This window comes from Balaenoptera acutorostrata, chromosome 7, assembly GCF_949987535.1.
Source record: "Balaenoptera acutorostrata chromosome 7, mBalAcu1.1, whole genome shotgun sequence".
NCBI lineage: Eukaryota > Metazoa > Chordata > Mammalia > Artiodactyla > Balaenopteridae > Balaenoptera > Balaenoptera acutorostrata.
The window spans coordinates 1289443-1312712 of NC_080070.1; the positions used below are offsets into that span (position 1 = coordinate 1289443).

A 23270-nucleotide genomic window follows, 5' to 3' on the forward strand; every position below is an offset into this window, starting at 1 on the left:
GACGCTGCTGTGCTCTGTGTTCCTTTCAAGAAGCAAATCAACCCTATTGGGAGAGAAAAGGACAAGTAATAAGCTGCTCTACTTACTAGACTGTGAAACTTACCACCACCATGGACTATTCAGTGGTCCAAAGAACAAAGAAATGTCATAAACCAAGAAGCACCCCCCAGTCCTCCCAAACCAGACCTGGTGGTTACTCGGTACACTCGGACTGGGAGATACGGTGCTCCCAGGCTCAAAGGGCAGCATTCCAGGGGCAGAGTGGAAATGAGAGCCATGGGATGATTTATACAACAGATACTTAGGGAATGCTTTCAGCACCACAGGCTAGGGAGAAGCAGCAAGAAAATGGGCAAATCCTGCCCTCGTGGGGTCTGTATTCCTATGGAGGTTGGACTGCAGAAGAGGAGTCTTTGTTCCCTGAATGCTGGGGTCAGAGGAAAAAGGAGAAATAGTCATGGCTCTCCTCAAAGTGCAGAACTCACCTGGGTCCAAAACCTCAGTTAGTGCCTTTGTATGTAGTTTGGTAAGAACAACTTACAGAGTGCATGAAGCAAGGAACAAAGATTCACCTAAGCAAAGAACAAGCACCGGGTCTTCTGATGCCCAATTCCACTTCTAACAAACAAGGCTCTCTCCAAAGTCCCAGCCAGGTCTAGTCTTTGGAAATCCATGATCACCATGATTTCTAGATTTCTGACTGACAGAGAAACAGCTGTTGTAACCTTCCCTCCTCTGACCTGTTCAAGTAGCAAGATGAAATAACTAATTTAGTCACCAAAAAAAAGAAAGGAAAAAAGTTGTCTTATCCCATTTTAACCACTAGTCATACTCTACTAAATCTCCATCTAATTAACCCAATTCATTAGAATTGCAAGGAATAGCAGATTCAAAGGTGCTGAGACAAAAATCAAAAGTCACCCATGTGACCAGCTCTAAAAGCAGAAGCCTTAGACTAACTTTAAGGATGCAAGAAAAGGTGACTGAGGAAGAATCTAATTATTCAAGCAAATGTTTCTAGACTTGCAGCATTAAACCACCCACTCTGAAAGTACCAATCACCTTGAAAATAACTCAAAGGGAGGCAGAATCTCGTACCTCATTAAAAAAAACAAAAAAAGACCACTGGGTCATACAGTTCAACCTCCACTTGACCACACCATACCAAGTGCTCAAACTCACTCCACAATTTTGTGCTTGAAAACCTCCTGAAATAGTAATAATTATCCCATTACTGAACTTGCTGATGGCTAACCACTGAGAAGCAATAGCAGAGACAATTAAATGAATTACAAACTACTGCTGGATTCTCTAAAAAAAAAAAATATTTTCATGTGAGTATGTAGTGCTGAAAGGAGAAAGAAGAGCAGCCCCTGAAGAGGCTGAGGACAGCTAGTGGGTAATCAAGCAGGAGTGGCGAGGCTTCAGTAGACAATAAACAAAGGGAAAACTGACTGGAAAGGTGCTGTCCCACGAATAACGTCCCTGGAGCTTCCCCACATCTGTACTGAAAACTCCAGCAGGCCAGACACACAGGTTACAAGAGTAACTTCAGGTAAGTCTAAAGCTTTCTCTGCAAACTTCTACAATGTGCCCTTTGTGGACCCTCAAGAGGAAGAAAGATGAGCTACCGGGGCAGGTGTGACCACTGGTATCATCTGTATCACAAAGAAGCAGTAACCGGGCTGCTAAAAGCAAACCTGGAACCTTTGAAACCTGAACCGAAAAGACAGGAATGAGGCAACCAGCCATCACTGAACTACATCAAAGCAACGGAGGTGCGAACTACAGGGAACAAGAAAACAGAGCGTAAGTGAGAAAAGCACAGCACACTGCTGCCCCCTCAAGACTGTGCTCCGGGGAACTCAACAGAAGACCTCCATCCTGAGCGACTGTTACGATAACCCCCTGAGCATGGAGGCAACGAGCACACACATGACGCGGCAGCCCCGGCGGCGGGCTCACCCGGACAGTGGGCACCGGCAGTTTGTGGGGAGCTTGGTCTCCCGCTGCAAAGGCATTCAGGGCTACAGAAAGGTTTTTTTTTTTTTTTTTTTTAAATCAGAAAGTACAGGGACTAACAAATGACCAGACCGGTAACGTAAATTAAATGCTCTTGTTCCAAGTCACTCCTTCTGTGGGTGATACGACCAGTGCTGGAAACAACACTCACCTCACCACTCACAGCTGTTTCACAGCACACCGGACTCAAGGCTGCAGGAACGAACCCGACTGCTTCCAAGTACTCAGGGAACAAGCCCCGACAGCAAAAGCTCTCTATCCCATTTCATTAACGTTCCTATTAACGGACGTGCAGAATAATGGCAATTCTCACAGGCGGGAACGGTGAACATGTGGCTGTGACGCTCCCCTCAAAAAAACGTCACCAGAAGAGGTTCACCTTCCACCTGCGCCCTCAAGTGGAGCGACCTGCTCACAACTGGGGCTGCACTAAACCCGACCGTCCCAGGACATTCAGAGGTGTAAAGCCGAGGTTCCAATGAAACGCGTCCTGGGACACTAACAACTGGGGGCCGGATGAGACTTCTCTTCGTTGACCTGGTGTCCCGAGGGGGCCATCGAGCCTGTTCTACCAAACGGTTCATTCCACCCATCAATGAAAAATATAATCTCTGGGCTTCCCTGGTGGCGCAGTGGTCGAGAATCCGCCTACCAATGCAGGGGACACGGGTTCAAGCCCTGGTCTGGGAAGATCCCACATGCCGCGGAGCAACTAAGCCCATGAGCCGCAATTACTGAGCCTGCGCGTCTGGAGCCTGTGCTCCGCAACAAGAGAGGCCGCGACAGTGAGAGGCCTGCGCACCGCGATGAAGAGTGGCCCCCGCTTGCCGCAACTAGAGAAAGCCCTCGCACAGAAACGAAGACCCAACACAGCCATAAATAAATAAATAAATAAATAATTTAAAAAAATATATATATATATAATCTCCAAGTCAGGGAACTGGCAGCTGTTCCTGTGAGCTTCTCACGTAGTAACAGAGAAACCACCTATCCTGACGGCAACAACGAAAGCAGACTTTCTGGTACTAGGGTTTCAGTTTGTGAAAGCAGATTCTGCACTGTGGTTTCCCGGCGTGCGGTGTGCCCACACCTCCTCCTCCGCAGGCTCTGCGAGCTAAGACGGCAGGCGCACGGAAGCCCCTTTCCTTGTCTTCCCTGGTCCAGCTGTCTTCCAATACTTACATTCAAGTTTGCAATGTCTTTTTTAACACCTTCTTCTAGCAGTTTCACACTGCTTAGTTCCAAAACAAACTCGAGTGGGGCAGTATAAATACAATCAAACTCTTGTTTCATATTCCTCTGGCTGGAATTCTAGTTATCAATGGTTATCGTGACAGATTATACTGATTGAAAAACAAAAGAAACACCTTTATATTTGCCCACACCTGTATCATTCCATGACTTTACTATGCATATTATCTTTAAATGAGCTGGCATCAAACATAACCTAGAAAACAACAATATATTCTGAAGAATGGAAAACTGGACAGCCGTTTCCTCCCTCACCGAAGAAATGTTCAATAAATTGCTAATCATTATCCAACACTGATAGGAAAATTTTCATACACACTCCAAATACACCAAAGAACACACGTAACTGATGTCCAGCATCGGCCTTAGTGACCAGACACAGCAGGAATGAAAGGACTCTGGGAGCCCAGGCACAAAGTCACACACACACACACAGGAGGCCTCGCCCCACTCAGGAAAGAATGCACCAAACACATTTGCATTTATTTTCTTTTTTTTTTTTTAAGCAAATGACAAAGACCCAGTTTACCAGCTTAACTTTTTAAACCTAAGCTTAACACATTACATATTTAAACAATTGTCAAAACTTACTAAGTTGCCAGCATTCATGCACAACTAGAAAACATCCTCAATTTATATTAAACCAGAAATGTATTACCATTAATGCATTAATATCTTTCACTACTAAATACTCAAAAAAATTCAAATTACTTTTGTGGAAGATTCGCCCTGGCGATGTTAACTTCACAGCAGGCTGACACTACTTGGCTCATGTTTCAAACACAATGGAAAAGCAGGTCCGTGCTGGTGTTAGTGTACGCAAGAGTCACGGCCACCTTGGATTACGTTTAATAAAAAAGCAAAGTGCATACAGAGATTTACAACAATTTTAAAGACAAAAAAAAAAATGGTCCTATCATGTGGTCCCAACAATAAACTCAAAAGTCTATGACAAGTAGGGCTCCAATGAGCTATGTATAAATACTTTAGATTAAGTACAGTTATACGGAAAGTCGAGTTCGTGTGAAATCTTCAAAAAAATGTTCCTGTCAATCCTCCCACGGCGCGCGCCAGAGGGAACGCTCTGCTGCGCACGTGCGGCGAGCTACTTGTTATCCAAGCGCAGCAGCTGCTCCTTACCATTTATCGTCAAGGACTTCAGCTGGCCGTCTTCTTCGACTTCCACTCTCTCTTGACCATTCTCGACAATCCTGGCGGGGGGGGGGGGGGGGCGAATAAGAGGCATTTTAACATCTTGTTATCAAATAAGTAAACATATGTGAATATACATGCATATTTTTACAGGACTTGCCACAGATATACATGCAATTACTAATTTTGTGGCTGAAGCCAACCTGCTGAGGACAGACGTTTCTTAAAATCTGACACTGGACACGGGCACAGGCACTAGCAGTCAGAACAGTCAGGGTTTCACTATGAACGGTTTCCATTTTACCATTCCAACACACTATTACCCATAAACATGGCTCTAAATAAAGGTGATGTCTAATATGTAACACTGAGCAAAAATTCAGAAGGAAAAGCTCTAAATCGGAGATTAAGATTCTCATGGTACCAGACAGACTTAACATACAACCCATATGTCACACACTGGAGGGTGTGCAAAGAAAATGTGGCACCAATGAAACACCACACCCACTTATTCGAAATATGAACTAGAGAGGATCACAGTACCTCTTTGTAGTGATTTTTCTGCCATTAACCACTTTAGTAGAAGTTGATATAGATTTGTAGTTGCCCATCCCACCGCCACCAAATGCCGTGGAAGAGAATGAAGTGAGGCCCCCGTGACCTAGTGAACCAAAGGAAGTGAATCCTGTAGGAAAACAGGAAAGAAAGATTAGAGACTAGTACGTCCACTGTTGATTTAATGCACACATTTTCATCAGAGCCACAGGGCAGGAGGAACCCCCCCCTTTACAAAGGGTTCTGCTGGGTTTCCCTGCACTTCACCCTACTGAAGGGGAGCAACTTGGTGCCCTGCATCTCACAGGAATGGAGCGAATTTCCCGCCACAGATGGGCAAACCCAACTTGCTTCTGACTTGCTCCCTGTAATTGTGACCACAGGGAATAAAAATCTGAATTATTAAAAAGCTGAAATAACTTCAGAAAGAATACCACAAAGAATTATCTGGAATAGCACGGGTCTGCGGTTCACGGACTAATTCTCAATTACATGGTGATCGACTACGGACACTGACTTCCACAGCCACACCAAAGCAAGCCAACTTCGACGTTGCGACTGCCTGCTTGCTGAAAGAACTTACCTACCTGTCCCACTCCCAAAGGTCCACATCACAGCACACGCCCCACACTCCCTAACAACTCTTCCTGCGGCTCCTTAAAGGTAAGGACTGCGTCCCGTCCCACACACATTTCTTACATGAAGTACTGTTGTGGTATTTTTCACCAGCTCTATTTTACTCTCCCTTACACTTGAGCACATTACATGGCCTCTAACGAAAGGATGTGCTGGACGGAAGTGCACAGACACCTGCCCTGTGTAACCAAGTCCAGCCGGCATTTGAGGAGAAGGGCCCTCGCAGGTGCGCTGTGTGGGGACCTGTACAAGGAGCACAGCCAGTGCTCACCCCAGAGCATTTAAACAAAACTGAGCACCAGAAACACGGCAGCTCCTCTGTTAAGAGGAACTGGGCGAGCTTCAAAGAAAAGCTAAGGTTACAATTCTTCAGGTGAAACACAGGGTTGCATCAGGCCGTGTGCATGTGACTGCAGCTGGTGGACGGCCTCTACATCAACAGCTAAGCTCCGTGCGGCAGGGCGAACACAAGTGACCACACCTCACCTGGGGACTCAGCTTGGCTCTGGTCACACACAGACCTCATTAAAGCCCCACCTCCTGACCCCATCAACCTGGACTCTCCTAAGATATACTGGAATTTTTTTAACTGCTGAGGTTAGATAAAAAAGGATTTAGTGAGATTGTCTAAGTGGGTTATCTCACAGTTATTTATCTCAAAATACCTTACTCCTTCTAACCAGCAATTTCATTAAATGCTGGCCGCCTTTAACAGTTAAGATCAGAAGTAGGTTTTCAAGTATAACATTCTTGGGAAGATTAGGGGAAAAATGTAGGTTACTAAGCACAGATTTGTTTAGTTAGTACCTGTATCAAAAGAAGAAAATCCCCCTCCAAAAGAGGGAAATCCACTGAAAGCGGAGAAAAACGACCCCGTGCCTCGGTTCCGGCTTCCGCGGGGGCCCCTTCGATTCCCAAAGAAGTCCTCAAACGGGTCTTCTAAAAACAAACAGAAGTGCTTTGTGAAATCTTGATTCAATTTTGCTTTTTCACAGGAGAGCTTCAATAAGGGTTAATGCCTTATGATACACTGTTCCATTAGGAACAAAAAACTTACCAAGAAATTACAACAATGTAGCCTATCGACAGAGCAGCCAAAAGTCCATCTAACCAGCACTTTTACTTACTTGTTTAATGCAACTAAAGCTAGAATACATCGGGGATTTAAAACAAACAAAAAAACACAACACTATATATAAATATAACACTCAAGGTCATTAATCTGCACTACAGACTTGGACAGAGAGCTGTTTTAACACAGCTTTTTACTGAAAGTTCTGGTAGACACTGTCCCAGCTGACACCATTTAAAAGGTTAGGATGATTTCACACCTAAGTAGTCGTGCTGCATGGAGTCTGGGCTGCCTTCTCCAAAGTCATCCAGGAATAAAAACAAAAATGGATTCTTCTAACGTATTTACTTATAACGCAAGAGAATGCTGTAGCAAAGTGAGGCAAAATTTAACAGCTGGTGATTCTGGGCCAAGTGCTAAGGAATCCCTTTTACTTTTCTGTAAGCCTGACATCTCAAAAAAATTTTAGAAAGGATTAGCTGAAGTCAAATCTGAATAAATGTTAATTGGCAGACACTACATTATACTTTAATAGAAAATTACTAACGTGAATAGGCATCATATTACTACTGGAGATACCAAAATGCTCCTGAAAATAAAAATAAGATTAGCCTTGACAGTTCAGGGGCTTTTTTTGGTTATTATCATCAATCAGTGAGCACCTACTGAAAACATGAATTATGCAAACTTTTTTAAAAATTCACTGGGCTTTCCTGGTGGCGCAGTGGTTGAGAGTCTGCCTGCCGGTGCAGGGGACATGGGTTCGAGCCTTGGTCTGGGAAGATCCCACATGCCGCGGAGCAACTGGGCCCGTGAGCCACAAATACTGAGCCTGCGCGTCTGGAGCCTCTGCTCCGCAACAAGAGAGGCCGCGACAGTGAGAGGCCCGCGCACCGCGATGAAGAGTGGCCCCCGCTCGCTGCAACTGGAGAAAGCCCTCGCACAGAAACAAAGACCCAACGCAGCTAAAAATAAATAAATAAATTTATTAACAACAACAAAAAAGTGTCCATTAAGAATGATAGCTAATTTTAAATAAAAAAAGAAAAAAAAGAAAAAAGAAAAATAAAAACAAGGACTCCTGATGGATGAGTAAGGTAGAAATGCATGTCGGGGAAAGAGAAAAGCAACCCATGACACACAAACTACAGAATCAGCACGGCATATTTTTAAGACAAGGCAAGAGTGACCAAAGCACGAAGTTAATGCATTTGAGTAGTAAAATGAAAAGAAAATAAAAGTAAATAGAAAAGTTAACACACAGTGAGCACGAAACCAAGTAGAAATTGAGATTCATGGTGCACTCATGCTTACAGACAAACGTGACCTGAGCAGCGTACCACACCCCCAGGGTAACTGGCAGTGACCTGAAAGGATGTGCGAGAGGTTACGTGCGCTGTTGGTCACAGACCCCGAGGAATGACCAAGGGCCAGGCAAGACCAAGGCAGCTTAAGGAACGCTCAGAATGGGGGCGAGGAAAGGGGTGGCAAAACGACATGGCCACACTCGCCTAGAGCCCGCGCTCTGCAAGAAGAGCAGCCCCCGCTCGCCGCAGCTACAGAAAGCCTGCACTCAGCAACGAAGACCCAACGCGGCCAAAAATAAATAAAATTTTTTTAAAAAGCAAAAAAAAAAAAAAAACCTACAAGGCCTCTCTTAAATAAGCAAGCTATGCAAAGTACACGAAAACAGGCCTGAAGAAGCAAACATTTAGAAAACCTGGTCACTGGTGGCCTGTTGAGAGATCTAGAAAGAAGGCAGTGCTAGAGGGAGGAGGAGTGAACATGTCCGCACAGAGACTAGGTCCACCGCCCCACAGGGGACCCGAGCCCCCGGCAGTACTGGGCAAGGGCTGCTGCTGTGAACAAGGAAGCCCCAGGGCCTGCTGGTCTTGGCTTAATTCCCACTTCCACAGTAGACGCCACCGTTTTCAAACACAATTTTAAGAAATTCATTTACCAGCTACCTTGTGAACAGGGCTTACAGTCCCATTATTACCATATTTAGAAGTGCAAGTAGAAAAATGAACCATAAACTTTATCTAGAGCTGGAGACATTTTGTAAATGTCTTCAGAGACTTTATCCTGTTCAAATAAAATACAAGCATTCTATTTACTAAGTCACCTTTTACCTTATTATCATGGCCTACACACCTGCAGTGACACATTCTCTATAGATTCGATCTACAAGATGGCAGATAATTCACATTCTTATGTTACAACCACCCACGTTAAGACACAGAAACATAATGCAACAAGTACAGTTTAAACTCACAGCGCAGTAATTTTCTCTTTCAAGAAGTAGCCGTTAAGAAGAATCTACAGGACCAGCTTTAGATTTTCACTATCCATATACGAATTCCTAAACGATGTGTTGTCCTGCATGCTCTAAAATTTTATCTTACACTGAATCATGTTGTTTGTGTCCTTCTGCAATGTTCCTTTTATTACTGCTGTAACAATTAGTTATGTTACAATTTAAGGTTCATACAGCAACTAAATCTTTAAAGGTTGTTCACAGGGCTTTTGAGACCAACTTAAACCAGTGTCCATGTGATACCACCGCTAAACAAACGGTTTTAATTTGTTTACATGAAGCTAAATTAAGCCTTTCATAATTATAAAATCACCTTCTTCAGAAGCTACTTCAAAAGATGGTTGAGTAGTATGTTGTAAGAATAAGGCCAGCTAGCTTTTCAATTACATTTTCTTGTACTTTTGTATTCTTTTATTTTTAAAATCTTTTATCTTGCATATTTTTCTATTATACAGCCTAAATATGACTTTCTACAATTCAAGTAGTCACCGAATTTTAACGTGTAATTTCAGATACTACAGTTAACCCTAAAAATGAAAAGTCTCATTTGTAATAGTCATGGTGACACCAAAAAACACATTAAAAAAAAAAAGTCATGATTACAGCGATGTGTTGTTAACAGGTGCCACTGTGAGATCAGGCAAATCCTTATTAAGAGCTCCCCGTCACTGGCTGCTGCTGGTTTGGGGAGTATGGATCATGAGCTTTTACGATCTTCAGCCCCCCAAGCTAAATACAATTTTTAAAGACCCTTCAATCCAGCAATTCAATTCTACTTCAGGGAAATCAACTCATCAAACATGGAAATAACTTACTATACTAAAGGAGTCCAAAGCATTTATAGTGAAAACTGAAACTTACCTAATTTTCCAAAAGAGTAAATGAATGGAGAGCATGTTAAATGCAAGTATTTGAATGGTCATCAAGTTTACGCTTTAGAAAAAGGCAGAAGAGAACATATATATATATATATATATACACATCCCAACTGTAATATCTGAAAAATGTTGACAGTGGACTTTCAATTGGTGGTAAGACAAAGGTTGATTCCCCCCTCCCTCCTTTTATCTCATTTACGTTGTTCAATTTCTTACGTTGAGCCTGTGTTATATTATTATTTTTGAGGTTAAAAGGGGCAAATACTGCATTTACTTTAGAAATAAGTTTTAATAAGACATGTCAACATAACCAAATATTCTACCAAGTACTTTTTTACTTTCACTCCCCCAGGGATACAGAACCACACAGCCAGCCGAGGTGCCTGATGGGCAAAGGGAATATGGACCAGGTGGAAGAAGGAGGTAGTTACAAACAGCAGCTACGACCACAGGCCCTGTTACAGAAACAAAGGCTGGAACTGCCGGGTGTATTTCCTCCTAATTTCGTTATGAATACTTTGTGCATACATGTTATTCATAAATACTAAGCACAACTTTGTTTTCTTGCCTCTCTTACCCCCTTATCACATCACATCACATCAAGTGCAGGCTTTGTATCACAGTGTTTCAGCTATAGGGCACCAAGGAGAAAGGTAAGTTCCAGGACCTGACCTCCTATTTGGGAGAAAGGTTAGCACATTCTCGATTACATGCAGGACAGCCATCTCGTTAGGCACGATTATGATCTTGCTATTGTCTCTATCTGGAGATAAAGCATGGTTCAAGGAGATAACGAGCGTGGGTGCCGAGCTGGGAAGGAGTGGACGGCTTCTGTGTGTCAACCTGAAGGGGCCACAGCGCCCAGCTACTGGGGGCGTCTCCAAGGGTGTTCTCGGGTGAGGTGACCGCCCAGTGAGCAGAGCAGACTGGCCTCCCCAAGGTGGGCGGGCCCCATCCCATCAGCCAAAGGGCTGACTAGACCAGAAGGCCAACCCCCACCCCTCTAAACACAAGAGAATCCTCCTGCCTGACGGCTTCTGAACCAGAACACTGACGGCACTTCTAGCCTGATGGAGTCAAACTAGGGCATCAGCTCTGCAGATTTTCAAAGTGTCCATCTTCATAATCAAATGAGCCCATTCCTTATACTAAATTTCTTCAGAGAGAGATACAGACATACACACCCTGTTGGATCTGTCTCTCTGGACTACCTAATAAAAGACTTTCTAAATTCTGTATCCTTGGTCATTTTAGGAGAGTCTTTAGCCAGGTCTTTATCCCGTAACAATGCTGTGCTGTGAGATACAAACATTACAGGAAACAGGCACATACCTATCCTATGATTTAACTCTTTCTTTTCAGTGTCTTAGGCATCCTGGATCAAACATACCTCTACAACTTGGTAAGATCCTGCTCTTCTCTCAGAAGTACTAAACAGTCCCTGAAGGTGACATTTGCAAAACACTAAACTGACCAACACCCTAAGTAACGATGTCAAACTTACGACAAAAAATACACTGCACTGAATGCTGTGAAAAAATTAAGCGCAAAATGGAACAAACGTTTACACGCATACATACACAGAGGAAGACTTAAGGAAAAAGCTAAGTGCAAAGACGTTGAGACCCATGCATTTCCTTAAATTTTACCAAAATTCAGTATCTGATAGAACAGTAACCACACCACAACAGTTGGCTGAAACCAACTCAAGCCAAATACTGAAGTCCACACCAAACGCCAACAGAAGCAAAGCCAAGTGCCATGATTATGAGCACTCCTCCCTCTGTCCTGAAGGAAACATTTCAGTGAACACAAAACCCAAGCAAGGGAGAGGCCTGCACTGGTGACTTAGGGCAGCCGCCAGTCCCTTCCTATGGCCACACGCCATCAAGTTCCCAGGCACACACAGAAAACCGCACAAAAAAGGAAAACACCATAAACTCGAAAAAGCATCCTGGGCCTTTCAAACAAAGGAAAATCACACTGTACTACAGTTTCAAAGCTCAACTACAGCAACCCTTAGGAAAGGGGAAACACTTGCAATTCAAAGGCAAAGGGGAGCAGACAGATTTCAATGTGATAATCTCCCAGCTAATCCCAACACCACAAACAAAAACCAAAACACTCCTTTCACGACAACTTCAAGCTTTAAAATGTTTTTTTCTCACATATTCAGAAGTAGAAAATAAGATATTTGAAAAGAATCTGAAACAGAAACGGGAACAAATCAGAAACACAGCCATAGCGTGATACAAGATTGGAACCCTGGGGAGGATGGGTTTGGGACACCTCTCCGTGGCGGAACCGGCATCTGGTGGTGCCTGGCACTGAACAGTAAGCAGATAATATATGCCAAATGAACATCACACTTTCAACTCTGCATACAACTATTTTGTTACAAAATGCAGTTTCTAGTTACATCACAGGTCTGGTAGCAGCACTGTAGTTTCTAATGATTACAGAACGCTGTCCAAGCCAAGGATCCCAAACACACACACTGGACCCAAATCGTCCCACTTCAGACGCCAGCAGAGGTCTGGGGCTCCCTGAGACTCTCCGTCCCTCACAGAGTCTGTGAGGGTCAGCGTGTGGCCCGTCTCGCCAGGGTCCCTTCTCTCTTGGCGCCACCCGTCCCCTCCCAAACCACTCTAGGGAGCCAGCCAGCCAGCGCCCTGCCCTCGCCCTGCACCTGAGGCCGGGGGAGCACCACTCCAGGAGGCAGGGAAGGAGAGCAAGCCCTACGCGGACTCGGGGAGCTCTGCCCTGGGTGGCGCCGGGAGCTCCATTAAAACCCTCAAAACCAGCTCGCGGCAGGTGCTGGCTTCCCCGGGGGAGATGATCCGAACCTCGCGCTGCTGCTCTCGTGGCCCAGAAAACCACCGAGCGCGACCTTCTCAGGAAACCCTCTCCCCTCCCGCTGGGGCTGGGCCGGGGCGGGGTCTGGGTCAGAGGAACACGAGGCCCACCAGCACGGCACCTGCCCTCGCCCAGCTATCTTCACACGCCTGCTCCCCGTTCCGACGGAAGACTTCCCAAACACGGACAGAGCCACCCTCCGGCCCTCCTGGCCCCAGCACCCCTCCCCCAGCGTGGGGGCGCCCAGGGGCTCAACAGGGGCTTCATAGTCGTTTTAAGTCTCGTGGAAAGTGTTTTTCTTTTAACTCCTTTAGCAGGAAACTTCACACGCTGTCTGGTGTGGACAGCCTTACTCCTTGCCGCCTTTCCAATTCCTCGCGTGCAGGTCAGTGCAGGCGGAGCCTGGGCCCACGGGGACGGGGGCACGCTGGCCGCCGGGTCTCAGGCCCACCCGGGGGGGTCACCACCCGGGCCCTGCCTCTCCCAAGGGCCTCTCCCACCGCCGCAGGCTACACTCTCCCACGTCCGGCTTCTCCCACGTCCGGCTTCTCGGCGTGTCTAACTTCAAAGGCTTCCCCTTTCAAAATGTGCTGCTCCTAAACCACAGACCAGGTCTTCACACGTTATAGGGTGAACGGGACCCCCATCGGTGCGGCCTTCCTAACCCCCAGGCCAGTGACCGTGACCTCATGCGGGAAGTAGGGCCTCTGCAGACGATCCAGTTACAAGGAGCTCTCTCGGGTGGCCCTGATGCCATGTCACTAGTGTCCTTATAAAAAGGGACATCTGGACATGCAGAGGGAACATGATGTGAAGACACAGAAAGAACCATCTGAGGCCACCAGAAGCTGGGAGAGGCCTGGGGAGGGACCCAGCCAGGCCGCACCCTGTCTCAGGCTCCAACCTCGGGGTCTGCTGTTCCCGCCGCTTGGACACTAGCACAGGCGCTGCCTCGGGCTGTGACACGGCTTCCGCGTGGAGGGTGGCCTGCAGGGCGTCCCAGGCCCCTGTGCATCTCCACTCACCTCCACAACGGCCGCGGGGAGCTGCCCAAGGGCCGTCAGGCACTAGCAGCAGGAAGTCTTTATTCCAGACACACCGTGGGCAGGGAGTCAGCGCCCTGCTCACCGCACAGCCCGCCGGGGCAGGAGCGGGGCCTCGAGCTCGGGCCCGTGTCCTCACACCCCTCGGGCCCCCGGGGGCCCGTCCTCACTGGAGGTGGCCTCCAGGCCCTTGCTGGGGAGCTCGCCCCCGCCCCGCCCGGCCGGGCTCGAGCGCCTCGCTGCCCTCCTGCACCGCCTCCTCCGCAGGCGCCAGCTGCTCGTGCGCCGCCTCCCCGGCCCTGGAGGAAGAGGGAACAACCGGAACAACCGGCTCTCGACCCCCGACGCCTGGCTGCGCCCCTCCCTCCGCAGCCCCGCCTGCCTGTGCTGCACCCACGCCCCCTCCTCTCCCCTCCTCGCCGGGTGCATGCGCATGCACGACCGGAGCCCGTGCGCGGAGGGGACACGACCGAAGTGAACTCACTCTCACTCTCGCTCTCGGGAAGAGGCTTTCGGTTTCAGAGCTTGGTTTTGGCTATCCAACCAGACGGTGCAAGTCGGGAGAAATGTCTCCCAGACAGCATTTCCTGCTAGGCCTGTAATGGTCAAAGCTTTCCTATCTTAGAACATCATTCTACCGAGTAACGGCATCCTTCAGTAATAAACAAATGAAGGGATCATCCTAATTCACATTAGTATAATCCCTACTCATTAATTTTTTCCAATTAACATGCTCCTAAGGCTAGTTTTGTGCGTGCTCTACATTCGGCAAAGTCAGCCTTGAAAGGTCGGCCTGCATCCTACACTGCAGAGCCAGTCTTCGGCGTCCTAGAAATGCTCTCCCCTCCCTCTCTGGGAAGGCGTCTGTCGAGGAGGCTTGCGTCTCTCTGCAGGCCTGCAGGCCCACGTCCTCCTCCCGCCACATAACGGTCCTTGCAGTGTGGCGGTCCGTGCAGCACCCCTCAGGCCTCAGTCCTTCCCACCAGCTCTGGTTCTTCAAGCCTCCTCCTCTTTCATCTGGGGAGTCTGAAGTCAAGAGGGTTTTATACTCTGATAAACGCAAAGCGAAGCTCAGAATGTCTTTTTACAGGTTTTGAGCTACTCTTTTTGGTTTTTTTGGAAAACGGGAGCGCAAAAAAGTTGGTCGTGTGAAAAATTAAGATGAAAAAATAACACACTACTATAAATGGACGCTATAACCGGGTTGATGTGGATACTGAGAAACATCAACTAAATCACTGCCAAAGCAGAAAACCCCCAACCCTACGTTCACTCAGCTCTGCACTGAACATACCGCCATCGGGGTGCACTGTCACGTCATACCTGCAGTAGCTGCGGCGCAGATCCTCTTCCTGTGTGCAAACCCTGAGAGCCTGAAAACGGAAGTCACCTAGAACACCTACAAGAATGGGCTGGACAAGTTATCACTGCCACACCAATCACGAGAAACATATGGGAAATGCCTCGTGCTAAAATGTGAGCAACGCAGTATCTCAAACAGAGGGCCTGAGAGTCTAGATCTACAGGAAGACTAGGTCTCTCCTAAACTGGACTCTGAATCCAATGGAAGAAATTTCCACCGTACATCCTGCAATCTGTAACTCTTCTAAGTGAATTACAGATGCACATAAAGATTTCTTTACATACACAAACCTCAATTCAGAAGATGTGGAAGTCAGTACTCATAATGGGTAAGAACCACATGTTACTTAACTCATCCACATCTGATTATCATCTCTATCCCTTCTCTACTCTAGAAAGAGCGGCTCAAGGAAAATCATTTTTAATGAGAAAGCTTGGCCTGTCAGATTTTTTCCCAAGGAAAACAAAACCTGGCTACTGTTCAAGCACTAAGGGGCTCTTCCCTTGAGAGGCCCTGTGAGTGATGAAGCAGCACGTGTGAGCCGCCACCGGCCACAGCCCTGGCGAGGGCAGCCTGCTCTGCCTTCTCTGCCACCCCCCTCACAGCTCGAGGTGGCAGAGACCGGGCCAATTTCACCCAGCACCTGCCCTGCTCCCCCAAAATAACACATCTGGAGCTCGCTGAAGGTTGTAACGAGACACAAGGTAATTTTAAGACGGGAAAGATCATTAAAACTGTTTGTATTTTTCTTACAGTAAGATATTTTACCAATATAAGGGGAAATTAATAAAGGACATAATTATATTTCATATCATATTTATAGGGAGCCTTCCCAATACATATTTCTGCTTATGGTAGCAGCAATTAATGCAAAAAATAAAGTCTTCAAAAAAGACATAGTCTCCTGCCCCATCCCACTGGAACACTCCCCTGCTTAGCTTTTGTTGTTACACTTGTCCGTAAAAACGCTAATATACACTAGTATACATACACACCTTTCCTCCATAAGCTACTTCCTTAGAAAGTAAAGCCATAAAATAGTAAAAAATAAGGAAACGCAGAAACTAACACACCGTTGTAAACCAATTATACTCCAATAAAGATGTTAAAATAAATAAATAAGGACAGTCTCTCTGAATCCCCAGCTGAAACAAACTGAAGGACTGACTGCACCATGTAAAAGGCCCACCACCTACCAGACACGGTAGCGCCTTACTCCTCGTCATGCCTGCATGGGCAGGGTCCACTGGTGCCCCTGTGTTAGCTGTAGACAGAACTGCTGTTCTTGTCTCCCTCCTGAGGGGCTGCAGGTGGCATTCAGTCTTCTCAACCAGGCTCCAGGCAATGAAGGGAGCAAACACAGGGTATGTCTCCCCCTCCAGGAGCCAAAGACAACAGTGGCCTCAGCAGCACACGCTGAATGAACCCTGACCTCTCGAGCCGCCCAGCGCACCGGACGTTCCCGACACCAGACCCTAACATGAGTTCCCAACACTCTGCCACTAGTCGGGCACCAGGACCAAAGGTGCAGCGGATGGGAAACCCTCTCCTACAATGAAACAGCAGCTAGAGCAGCACAGTCTCCTCTGGCAAAGCTGTTCTCTCAAAGATGAACATCTGTGATGCCTTGCTCTAGAGGTGTCCTTTCTTTCCAAAAACTGCATACTCAAGAGTCCTAACACCACAATTAGAAAAACAAAAACAAGTTTATAGATCAAATGTCTTCTGAACAACATCTGCCTCGATGCTTAGTGTTTTTAACCAGACTATTACACGGCAAATTCACATAGAATGCATTGTCCGACCAGGAACAGCATTTCTGAGCCCCCAGTGTCCACATCCTTCCCATTGCATAGGTAGTTCATCAGAGGCAAACACAGCCAAGGAAATGAGTACATTAAAGCCTTTATTATGTAAACACGCAAAGTGTAAATTCAGAAAAATATTCTGAAGGGAGAAGGAAAAGGGGTTTAGTTAAACTCCTGCACTGCTCAGACAGCAAGTTTAAGGACAAGCTACAACTGTGATTAAACAGAATGGGTATGTCTGTCTTCGAGAGTCACGGACACATTATGTAACCAACGACCCAGAACGATGAACTTACCGAAGAAGTCGAATGAAAATGGGTCCCTTCCACCAAAAAATTCCCTGAAGACATCATCTGGGTTTCGGAATGTGAAGCCAAACCCACACGCACTGTCGAAATGACTTCCACCTACAGAAGCAAGCACAGCTGTCAGTTATGGATTCCTGCTCGCAGCTGACACACTATCACTTGTCTACAGGACATTATATTTCAATACAAACCATGATCTAAAAAAGGAAAATGTTTCATAAACCTGAGGCTCTCTCAAGCCCTACCGAGATCAAAACCACCTGAGCCCAGAGCTGGGAAATGTGCTTGGACGTCAGCGTTCCTGAGCTGCACACAGCACCCGAGGACTTCCTCACCATCTCTAAATGTGTCATCAGCACACAATATTACACTACTTTTATTCTTTGTTGTGAAACTTCACGTAAACCAAGCACATAAACATTCACTCATACGTGTGTACGGTCGGTTTGGAGCGTGAATGTCCAAATGCCGACTGTGGAGCCGGCAGGACAGCAGATCACTGCAGGAACTTTTCATCAAAAATACACACGTCTAGGTCTCACCACCAGAGGCAGTTACTTAGGTGGTTATTTAGTTTTTCGAAAGAATCTTTTTTTTTTTAAACCCTAAGGATATTTTGACACATCAGGTACTGCTCTCAGGGTACAAACTCTTGACACGAGGTTTTACAGTATTTCCTATCTACAAAATGTACACCAATATACACTTCCTAGTATAACAAAGAGATTTTCAATAGGCTTTTTCCGTGTTATCAATTTCTCCTTCCTTCCCCCATCCAGCCCACCCTCCAGACTGCATCCGTATTTACTGAAACATGAGTGTCCAAGAGAAATAACACACTGAACCCCCGTAAGACCCTTTGCCATCAGACCACCTCCTCTGGTCACTACAAGGCCAAGAGAAAGACCAACATGTACACACATACCTCCACCACCACTGTTTAATCCTTCTTTGCCGTATTTGTCATAGATGTCCCGTTTTTTAGCTATAAATTTAAAAAGACAAGTCAGTAAAGACCAAGTTGTTCTTTTTCCTCAAAATTCAATAAAGTGTTTCCAAAGTTGTAAACCAAAGACCCACTGTGGTTCTCAATTTCCACGATCAGTTTTAAAGAGCTAGGCCTCCCTTACTGTAGATGAAAAGGTGAAAGACGGAACATCTAAGTGCTTCTCTCCCTTAAAAACAACTCGAAACGTTTTTAAGTACTGTCAAGTTTAAAACATTTATTTCACTCTACTGCTCACCGCGCCCATGCATACTACATCAAAACCCCAATAGAAAGTTGCAAAACGATTCCAACCCTAGACATGTACCTTCTTACTACAAAGTCCAACTGGGGGATAAGATCTGTGGCACAAAGAGAAACAGGACAGGGTCTTGGTGAGGGCAGAAAAGAGATGAACTAAATAACAGCCAGAGTAAGAGCCAACCCAAAGCCTACAGCTTAATCACCCTGGTTTAAGGCAAGAGCCCACCCAAGCCTTGATGATGGTCTACTATCCCTGGTCATCTTATCATTTACGTTCTAGAATAAAAACAACTACGATGCAGCCCTGCTCAGACATATAGGTTCTTTTGATACACGATGTGTGTTCCCCTAAAATCTCATGTTCTACAAAATCGTGTGGTAAAACAACAGGGGTTTATGGGGGAAACAAGTGTAGAAGCAAACCATTTACAGCCAGTTTCTGGTAATCAGAGACTTGTAAGAACAGTCACTGTGTATCTGTGAAGGTAACTCCTGGGATTGAAGGCTGAGTAAGAGAATGTGAAAAATACACTCCCCCTCACCAAAAAAACAAAAACAAAAAAACAGCATTTTTATGGGAGTTGAAAGGTTCTCTTTCTACCAAAAATCAAGCTTGACTTTAGTCCTCCATTTTTCTCATGCTCCTGGTCCGTGAAATCCACAAATCTGGGCATGCTGGACCAGCACACACACACCAGGACGATGACGACGGTAACAAGGACAAAAGTCACTTGTGAAATAGGACGACTAGGCCTTCCTTCAAAATAAAGGCGGAGGGGCTGTTAGGACCTAAGCAAGATGGTCCCGTGTTAACACGGGTGTCAACACGGGTGACGGTCACATGGAGCTGGTTCTAAAATCAAAACTCTCTTTTAACAGTGAACCTGGCCACATGTAGCAACACTTGGAGCAAAGGGTCCACTCCCTGTGGTCGGTGAGTCTGCCTCTCATCTTTTACATGTCTCCGCCTCGACTCACACCAGGCCCTCGAGTACCGCTTCCTGGCAAGGTGGCATCAGCAGTTCTCCAGTTTTCTCACAAAGTTCCACAGTCTTCTCCCTACCACACGGCCCACACACAACGGTTCTCTTACCAAGAACCCGGGGAATCTATCTGGCTGACAGCTACCTTCCGCGTGACCCCTGAAACTAAGCCAGCAGATCTTACTTTCAGTTCCATTCAATACCTAAGCTCTAGACCTGGGGAGGGAAACCTACCAGCTGCGAAGTCTGAACCTCAGCTGTACGCGCGATGCCAGATTTCCTGACATGCAGGAGATCCTTCCAAGCAGAAGCCAGCACATTCACACAGGGTGTTCAGTAGGGCAACGGGGATGAGAGGTCACGACACCAACTGCACAGCTCGCCTCCAGCGCACCCACAGTGACCCAGACAGATTGCCGCGACCTGACCTGTCCCGTCAGTCCCCAGACCAGGGGTCAGGACTGCTTTAAAAGAGTCACCCCAGGAGAAGTCTGGAGGCCAGGGTGCCTCACAGCACTCAGGCTAACCTACCGAGTGGCTGCCAGGAACAGGAATGTCAAATCTGCACAAGAAAAACCTCCTTCTCATTGTCCCAAACCTCACTCAGCCATCCCTCAGTCTGCAGGCCCTGGGGAGGGCACAGCCCCCATGCTGGGCTACTCACCATCTGACAACACCTCATACGCCTCAGCTACTTGTTTGAATTTTCTCTCCGCTTCTTCTTTATTCTCAGGATTTTTATCTGGATGCCACTTCAGTGCCAGTTTCCTATATCTTAAAAGGAGTAAAAGGGTACTGATCAATCCAATGCCCAGAAAGCCAGTGGGCTTCGAAACATAATTAAGCAAAAAAATGACAGCTGCAAACTAGTGAGATTAACCTTAGTTTCTGTTGTAACGTCTCCCTTTCTGCCAGAGTGAAAGAAAAACATTCCAAAATCGACAGCATAACACAAACCCACCTCTAGAGATAAAAAAAACGTTTTTAAAATGTGTGAGGACCGAAGTACGGGCAGCGTGCACTAATGGTGCTAAGGGTGAGAAAATGGAGCACGTGCAAAGGCCTTCCTCCCTGAGAGAAAAGAGCCAACGTGACTGTCCCTATCCCTATGTCCCCATCGCCTGACCAGCCCATTACTTTCGCATCAGTGGGCGAAGGTGGGCCACTGGCTACAGCACGGTGGAATATTCCAGCATCTTTCACGACTTGAGATTTGAATTCAAGATTCACTTGAAGATTCCATGACCAAGGTCGGTCTGCTCCGTGGTTCCAATTAACATTAACAAGTACATGCTTTCCAAAAAACAAAAAAAAAATCCTCTTTTCTAATTAGCTACACATAAGCAGTGTACATTTCAAAGGGGGGGTGGGGGGGACGTGAGACAGGGAGAGGGCGTGCTCCTTAAAAATCTATGACCAGAATACAAACCGACAGTCCTTCTAACACTTGGCAAGTTATTAATGTAAGGCTGCTGTGGTTCAATTTAATTTCAGCATTTTAATCAAAAACCTCAGCTTAACTTATTAAAGTCGGATTAAAGCTGGAATCTAATGATAAAACAGTACTTTATTATTAAATCACTGTGGACCTAACCATGCAGTAGCAGACCAAAACCCCTCAAGTGCTACAAACCCTCCATTTAAAAAAAGACAAACCATACAAACAGCTAAAGAGAGAAAGAACTGGTTTGCACTAGCATGCTTGTGTGACAGTGAAGAAACGTATGAGCATCCAGGATAAGGTTCAATTATCTATGCCTTGTGAAGACTGCTAGATTTCCTTAGATTCAAGGTATAACACAGTGAGTTAAGGGGTACCACGCGTTCCCCTCTCCACTCCACTGCTTTCGTCACCCAGAGACGCCGTGCTCTAATCGTGTCTGTCACAATACAGCCATGATTTTCCATCAGTTAATACAAGTACTGTGCACATATTACGTTTATTTAAGAACAGTACAATTACTTCCAACTGTACCAAGGTGTTCTTGCTTGTAACCGTGAGCGAGCGGGAGAAACCCCACAGCCCACTGGTGACACAGCTCTAAGGTACGTCCTTGGCCGCCTGGTCCCCACTGTTTCTTGGCCCAGGTCTGACACAGGGATATTCTGCAAGCAGCTTCAGGTATGCCCAACGGCAGTCAACCTGCTGAATTAGTTGAGTATTTTTAAAAGAACGACCTGGTTCAAAAATACTTCATTTCCATCTGCACACCTGAGTCTAGTAGTATCAACTTCATGAAGCCTTGAAAAGCTAGCTCCTACAACACAAACCAGAACCTGATTCCCTATTATTCCAGGCTTACGCATTAGTCTGGAGCTAGGCTAAAAATCTATCAACCTTCTGCTGTACATTAACACTGAATTAAATTGACCCCAGTTTACCTTGAGAGCTGCCCGTGACCTGAGACTTGCCTCAGATGCCTCCCGTGGGCCAGGCCCTGATCACAAAGGTTCAGCCAGGACAGACAATAGTGCCAGGCTCAAGTGTGAACATGGACCAGGACAGGGTCATGCAACGGGAATCTTTAAGCAGCTACACCAAGGATGTTATGGTGACAACCCTACGAGCGCCAAGGCAGCTCCACTTCCAAGTCCAGCGTCAAAGTTCTTTGGGCTGATTTCACATCCTCAGTAAGTTTTTGATCTAATTCCAGCAGAAATGGAATCCACTGTCCCAAGACAAAGTGACAGAGGAAACCAAGTGCCCTCTTCTCCCTGAATGACAGGTGGTAAGGTGGGCCTAGGTCTGAGGCAAAAGCTAACCTGTTAAATGCTGTCTAAAATTCAAACTAGACTGCAGCAGAGACTCACACCAGCTGAAGTGCCGTTTCTAGGGGCGATATAAAGTTACACTGCAAATGACCAGCACACGAGTGCACAGACTTACTCATTCAGAAATACGATTACTTACGCCTTCTTAATATCCTCGGCTGAGGCATGTCTGTGCACGCCTAGAACTTCATAGTAATCCACCATGTTTCAACCGGCTGTTGGAAACGAGTCCTGCAACCAGAAATACGTGGTCAGTGACAAGACTGCCAAGGCTGGGCTCGTCTTGGGGGCAGGGGCGGACAGGGCAGGGGTGAGGGGTGTCGCTTTGCCTGGGCGCTAACCACCAGCCTGCTGGGCCGGGGCCGCGTCTGGGGGCTGATTCCAAGGCTCACACCCGAAGACCCTTCCCGACGTAGGAAAAAACGCTCTGAAATGAGCTAAGAATAGTCTCAACTAAATCAAACCGACAGGTGACTCTGCACCAGCCTTGGGGCCCGCCGGCCACCAGCTGCCAGGCCCCTGTTGAGCAGCCCAGGGCATCGGTCCCCCCCCCCCCTCACGCCCTGCACTCCCGTGCCAGGCACTGGGCAAGCCCGCGGCCACCTGACAAACATGCTGTCCCTGCCCTGGGGACGCTACACAGGAACGGCAGACACCTTCCACAGCCGGGCAGCCCTCGCTAGTGACCAGCCAACACCCTCCCACGGCCCCCAGCTCTGACTCAGGGCTGTTCCTGTAGCTGCCCCTCCGGCCTCCCGTGCCCATCCGTCGGACATGAAAACAAACACACTGTCCCCCTGCTGGCAGTCCTAGTGAGAGGGCACCCAAAAACGCAGGCCTTCAGGGGACACCTGCAGTGCCTTCTCCCCATCACTACACGGCACAGGATGACGAATCCCTGCTGCCCCCCCCTCCCCCCCCCCCCAGGATCAAGCCTCAGGTCCCACAAACCGAACACAACCTACACATCTGCTCCCTCTCAAGATGTGAAGTCTAAGTCACCTC

At 46.9% G+C, this 23270-nt stretch overlaps 1 protein-coding gene across 4 annotated transcripts in view; it reads right to left on the minus strand.

The window, feature by feature from the left end:
- Positions 1-23270, minus strand: part of DNAJB6 (DnaJ heat shock protein family (Hsp40) member B6) — a 57414-nt gene that overhangs the window by 17016 nt on the left and 17128 nt on the right. For all 4 annotated transcript variants that reach the window (XM_057549489.1, XM_057549487.1, XM_057549488.1 and 1 more), the window contains exons 2-8: positions 22405-22496; positions 20158-20267; positions 18187-18246; positions 17250-17360; positions 6424-6555; positions 4969-5110; positions 4414-4484 (exon numbers count right to left, since the gene is read on the minus strand). In XM_057549489.1, the coding sequence (XP_057405472.1) occupies positions 4414-4484; positions 4969-5110; positions 6424-6555; positions 17250-17360; positions 18187-18246; positions 20158-20267; positions 22405-22469 (691 nt within the window). In that variant the 5' untranslated portion in view covers positions 22470-22496. The remainder of the gene's footprint in view (positions 1-4413; positions 4485-4968; positions 5111-6423; positions 6556-17249; positions 17361-18186; positions 18247-20157; positions 20268-22404; positions 22497-23270) is intronic.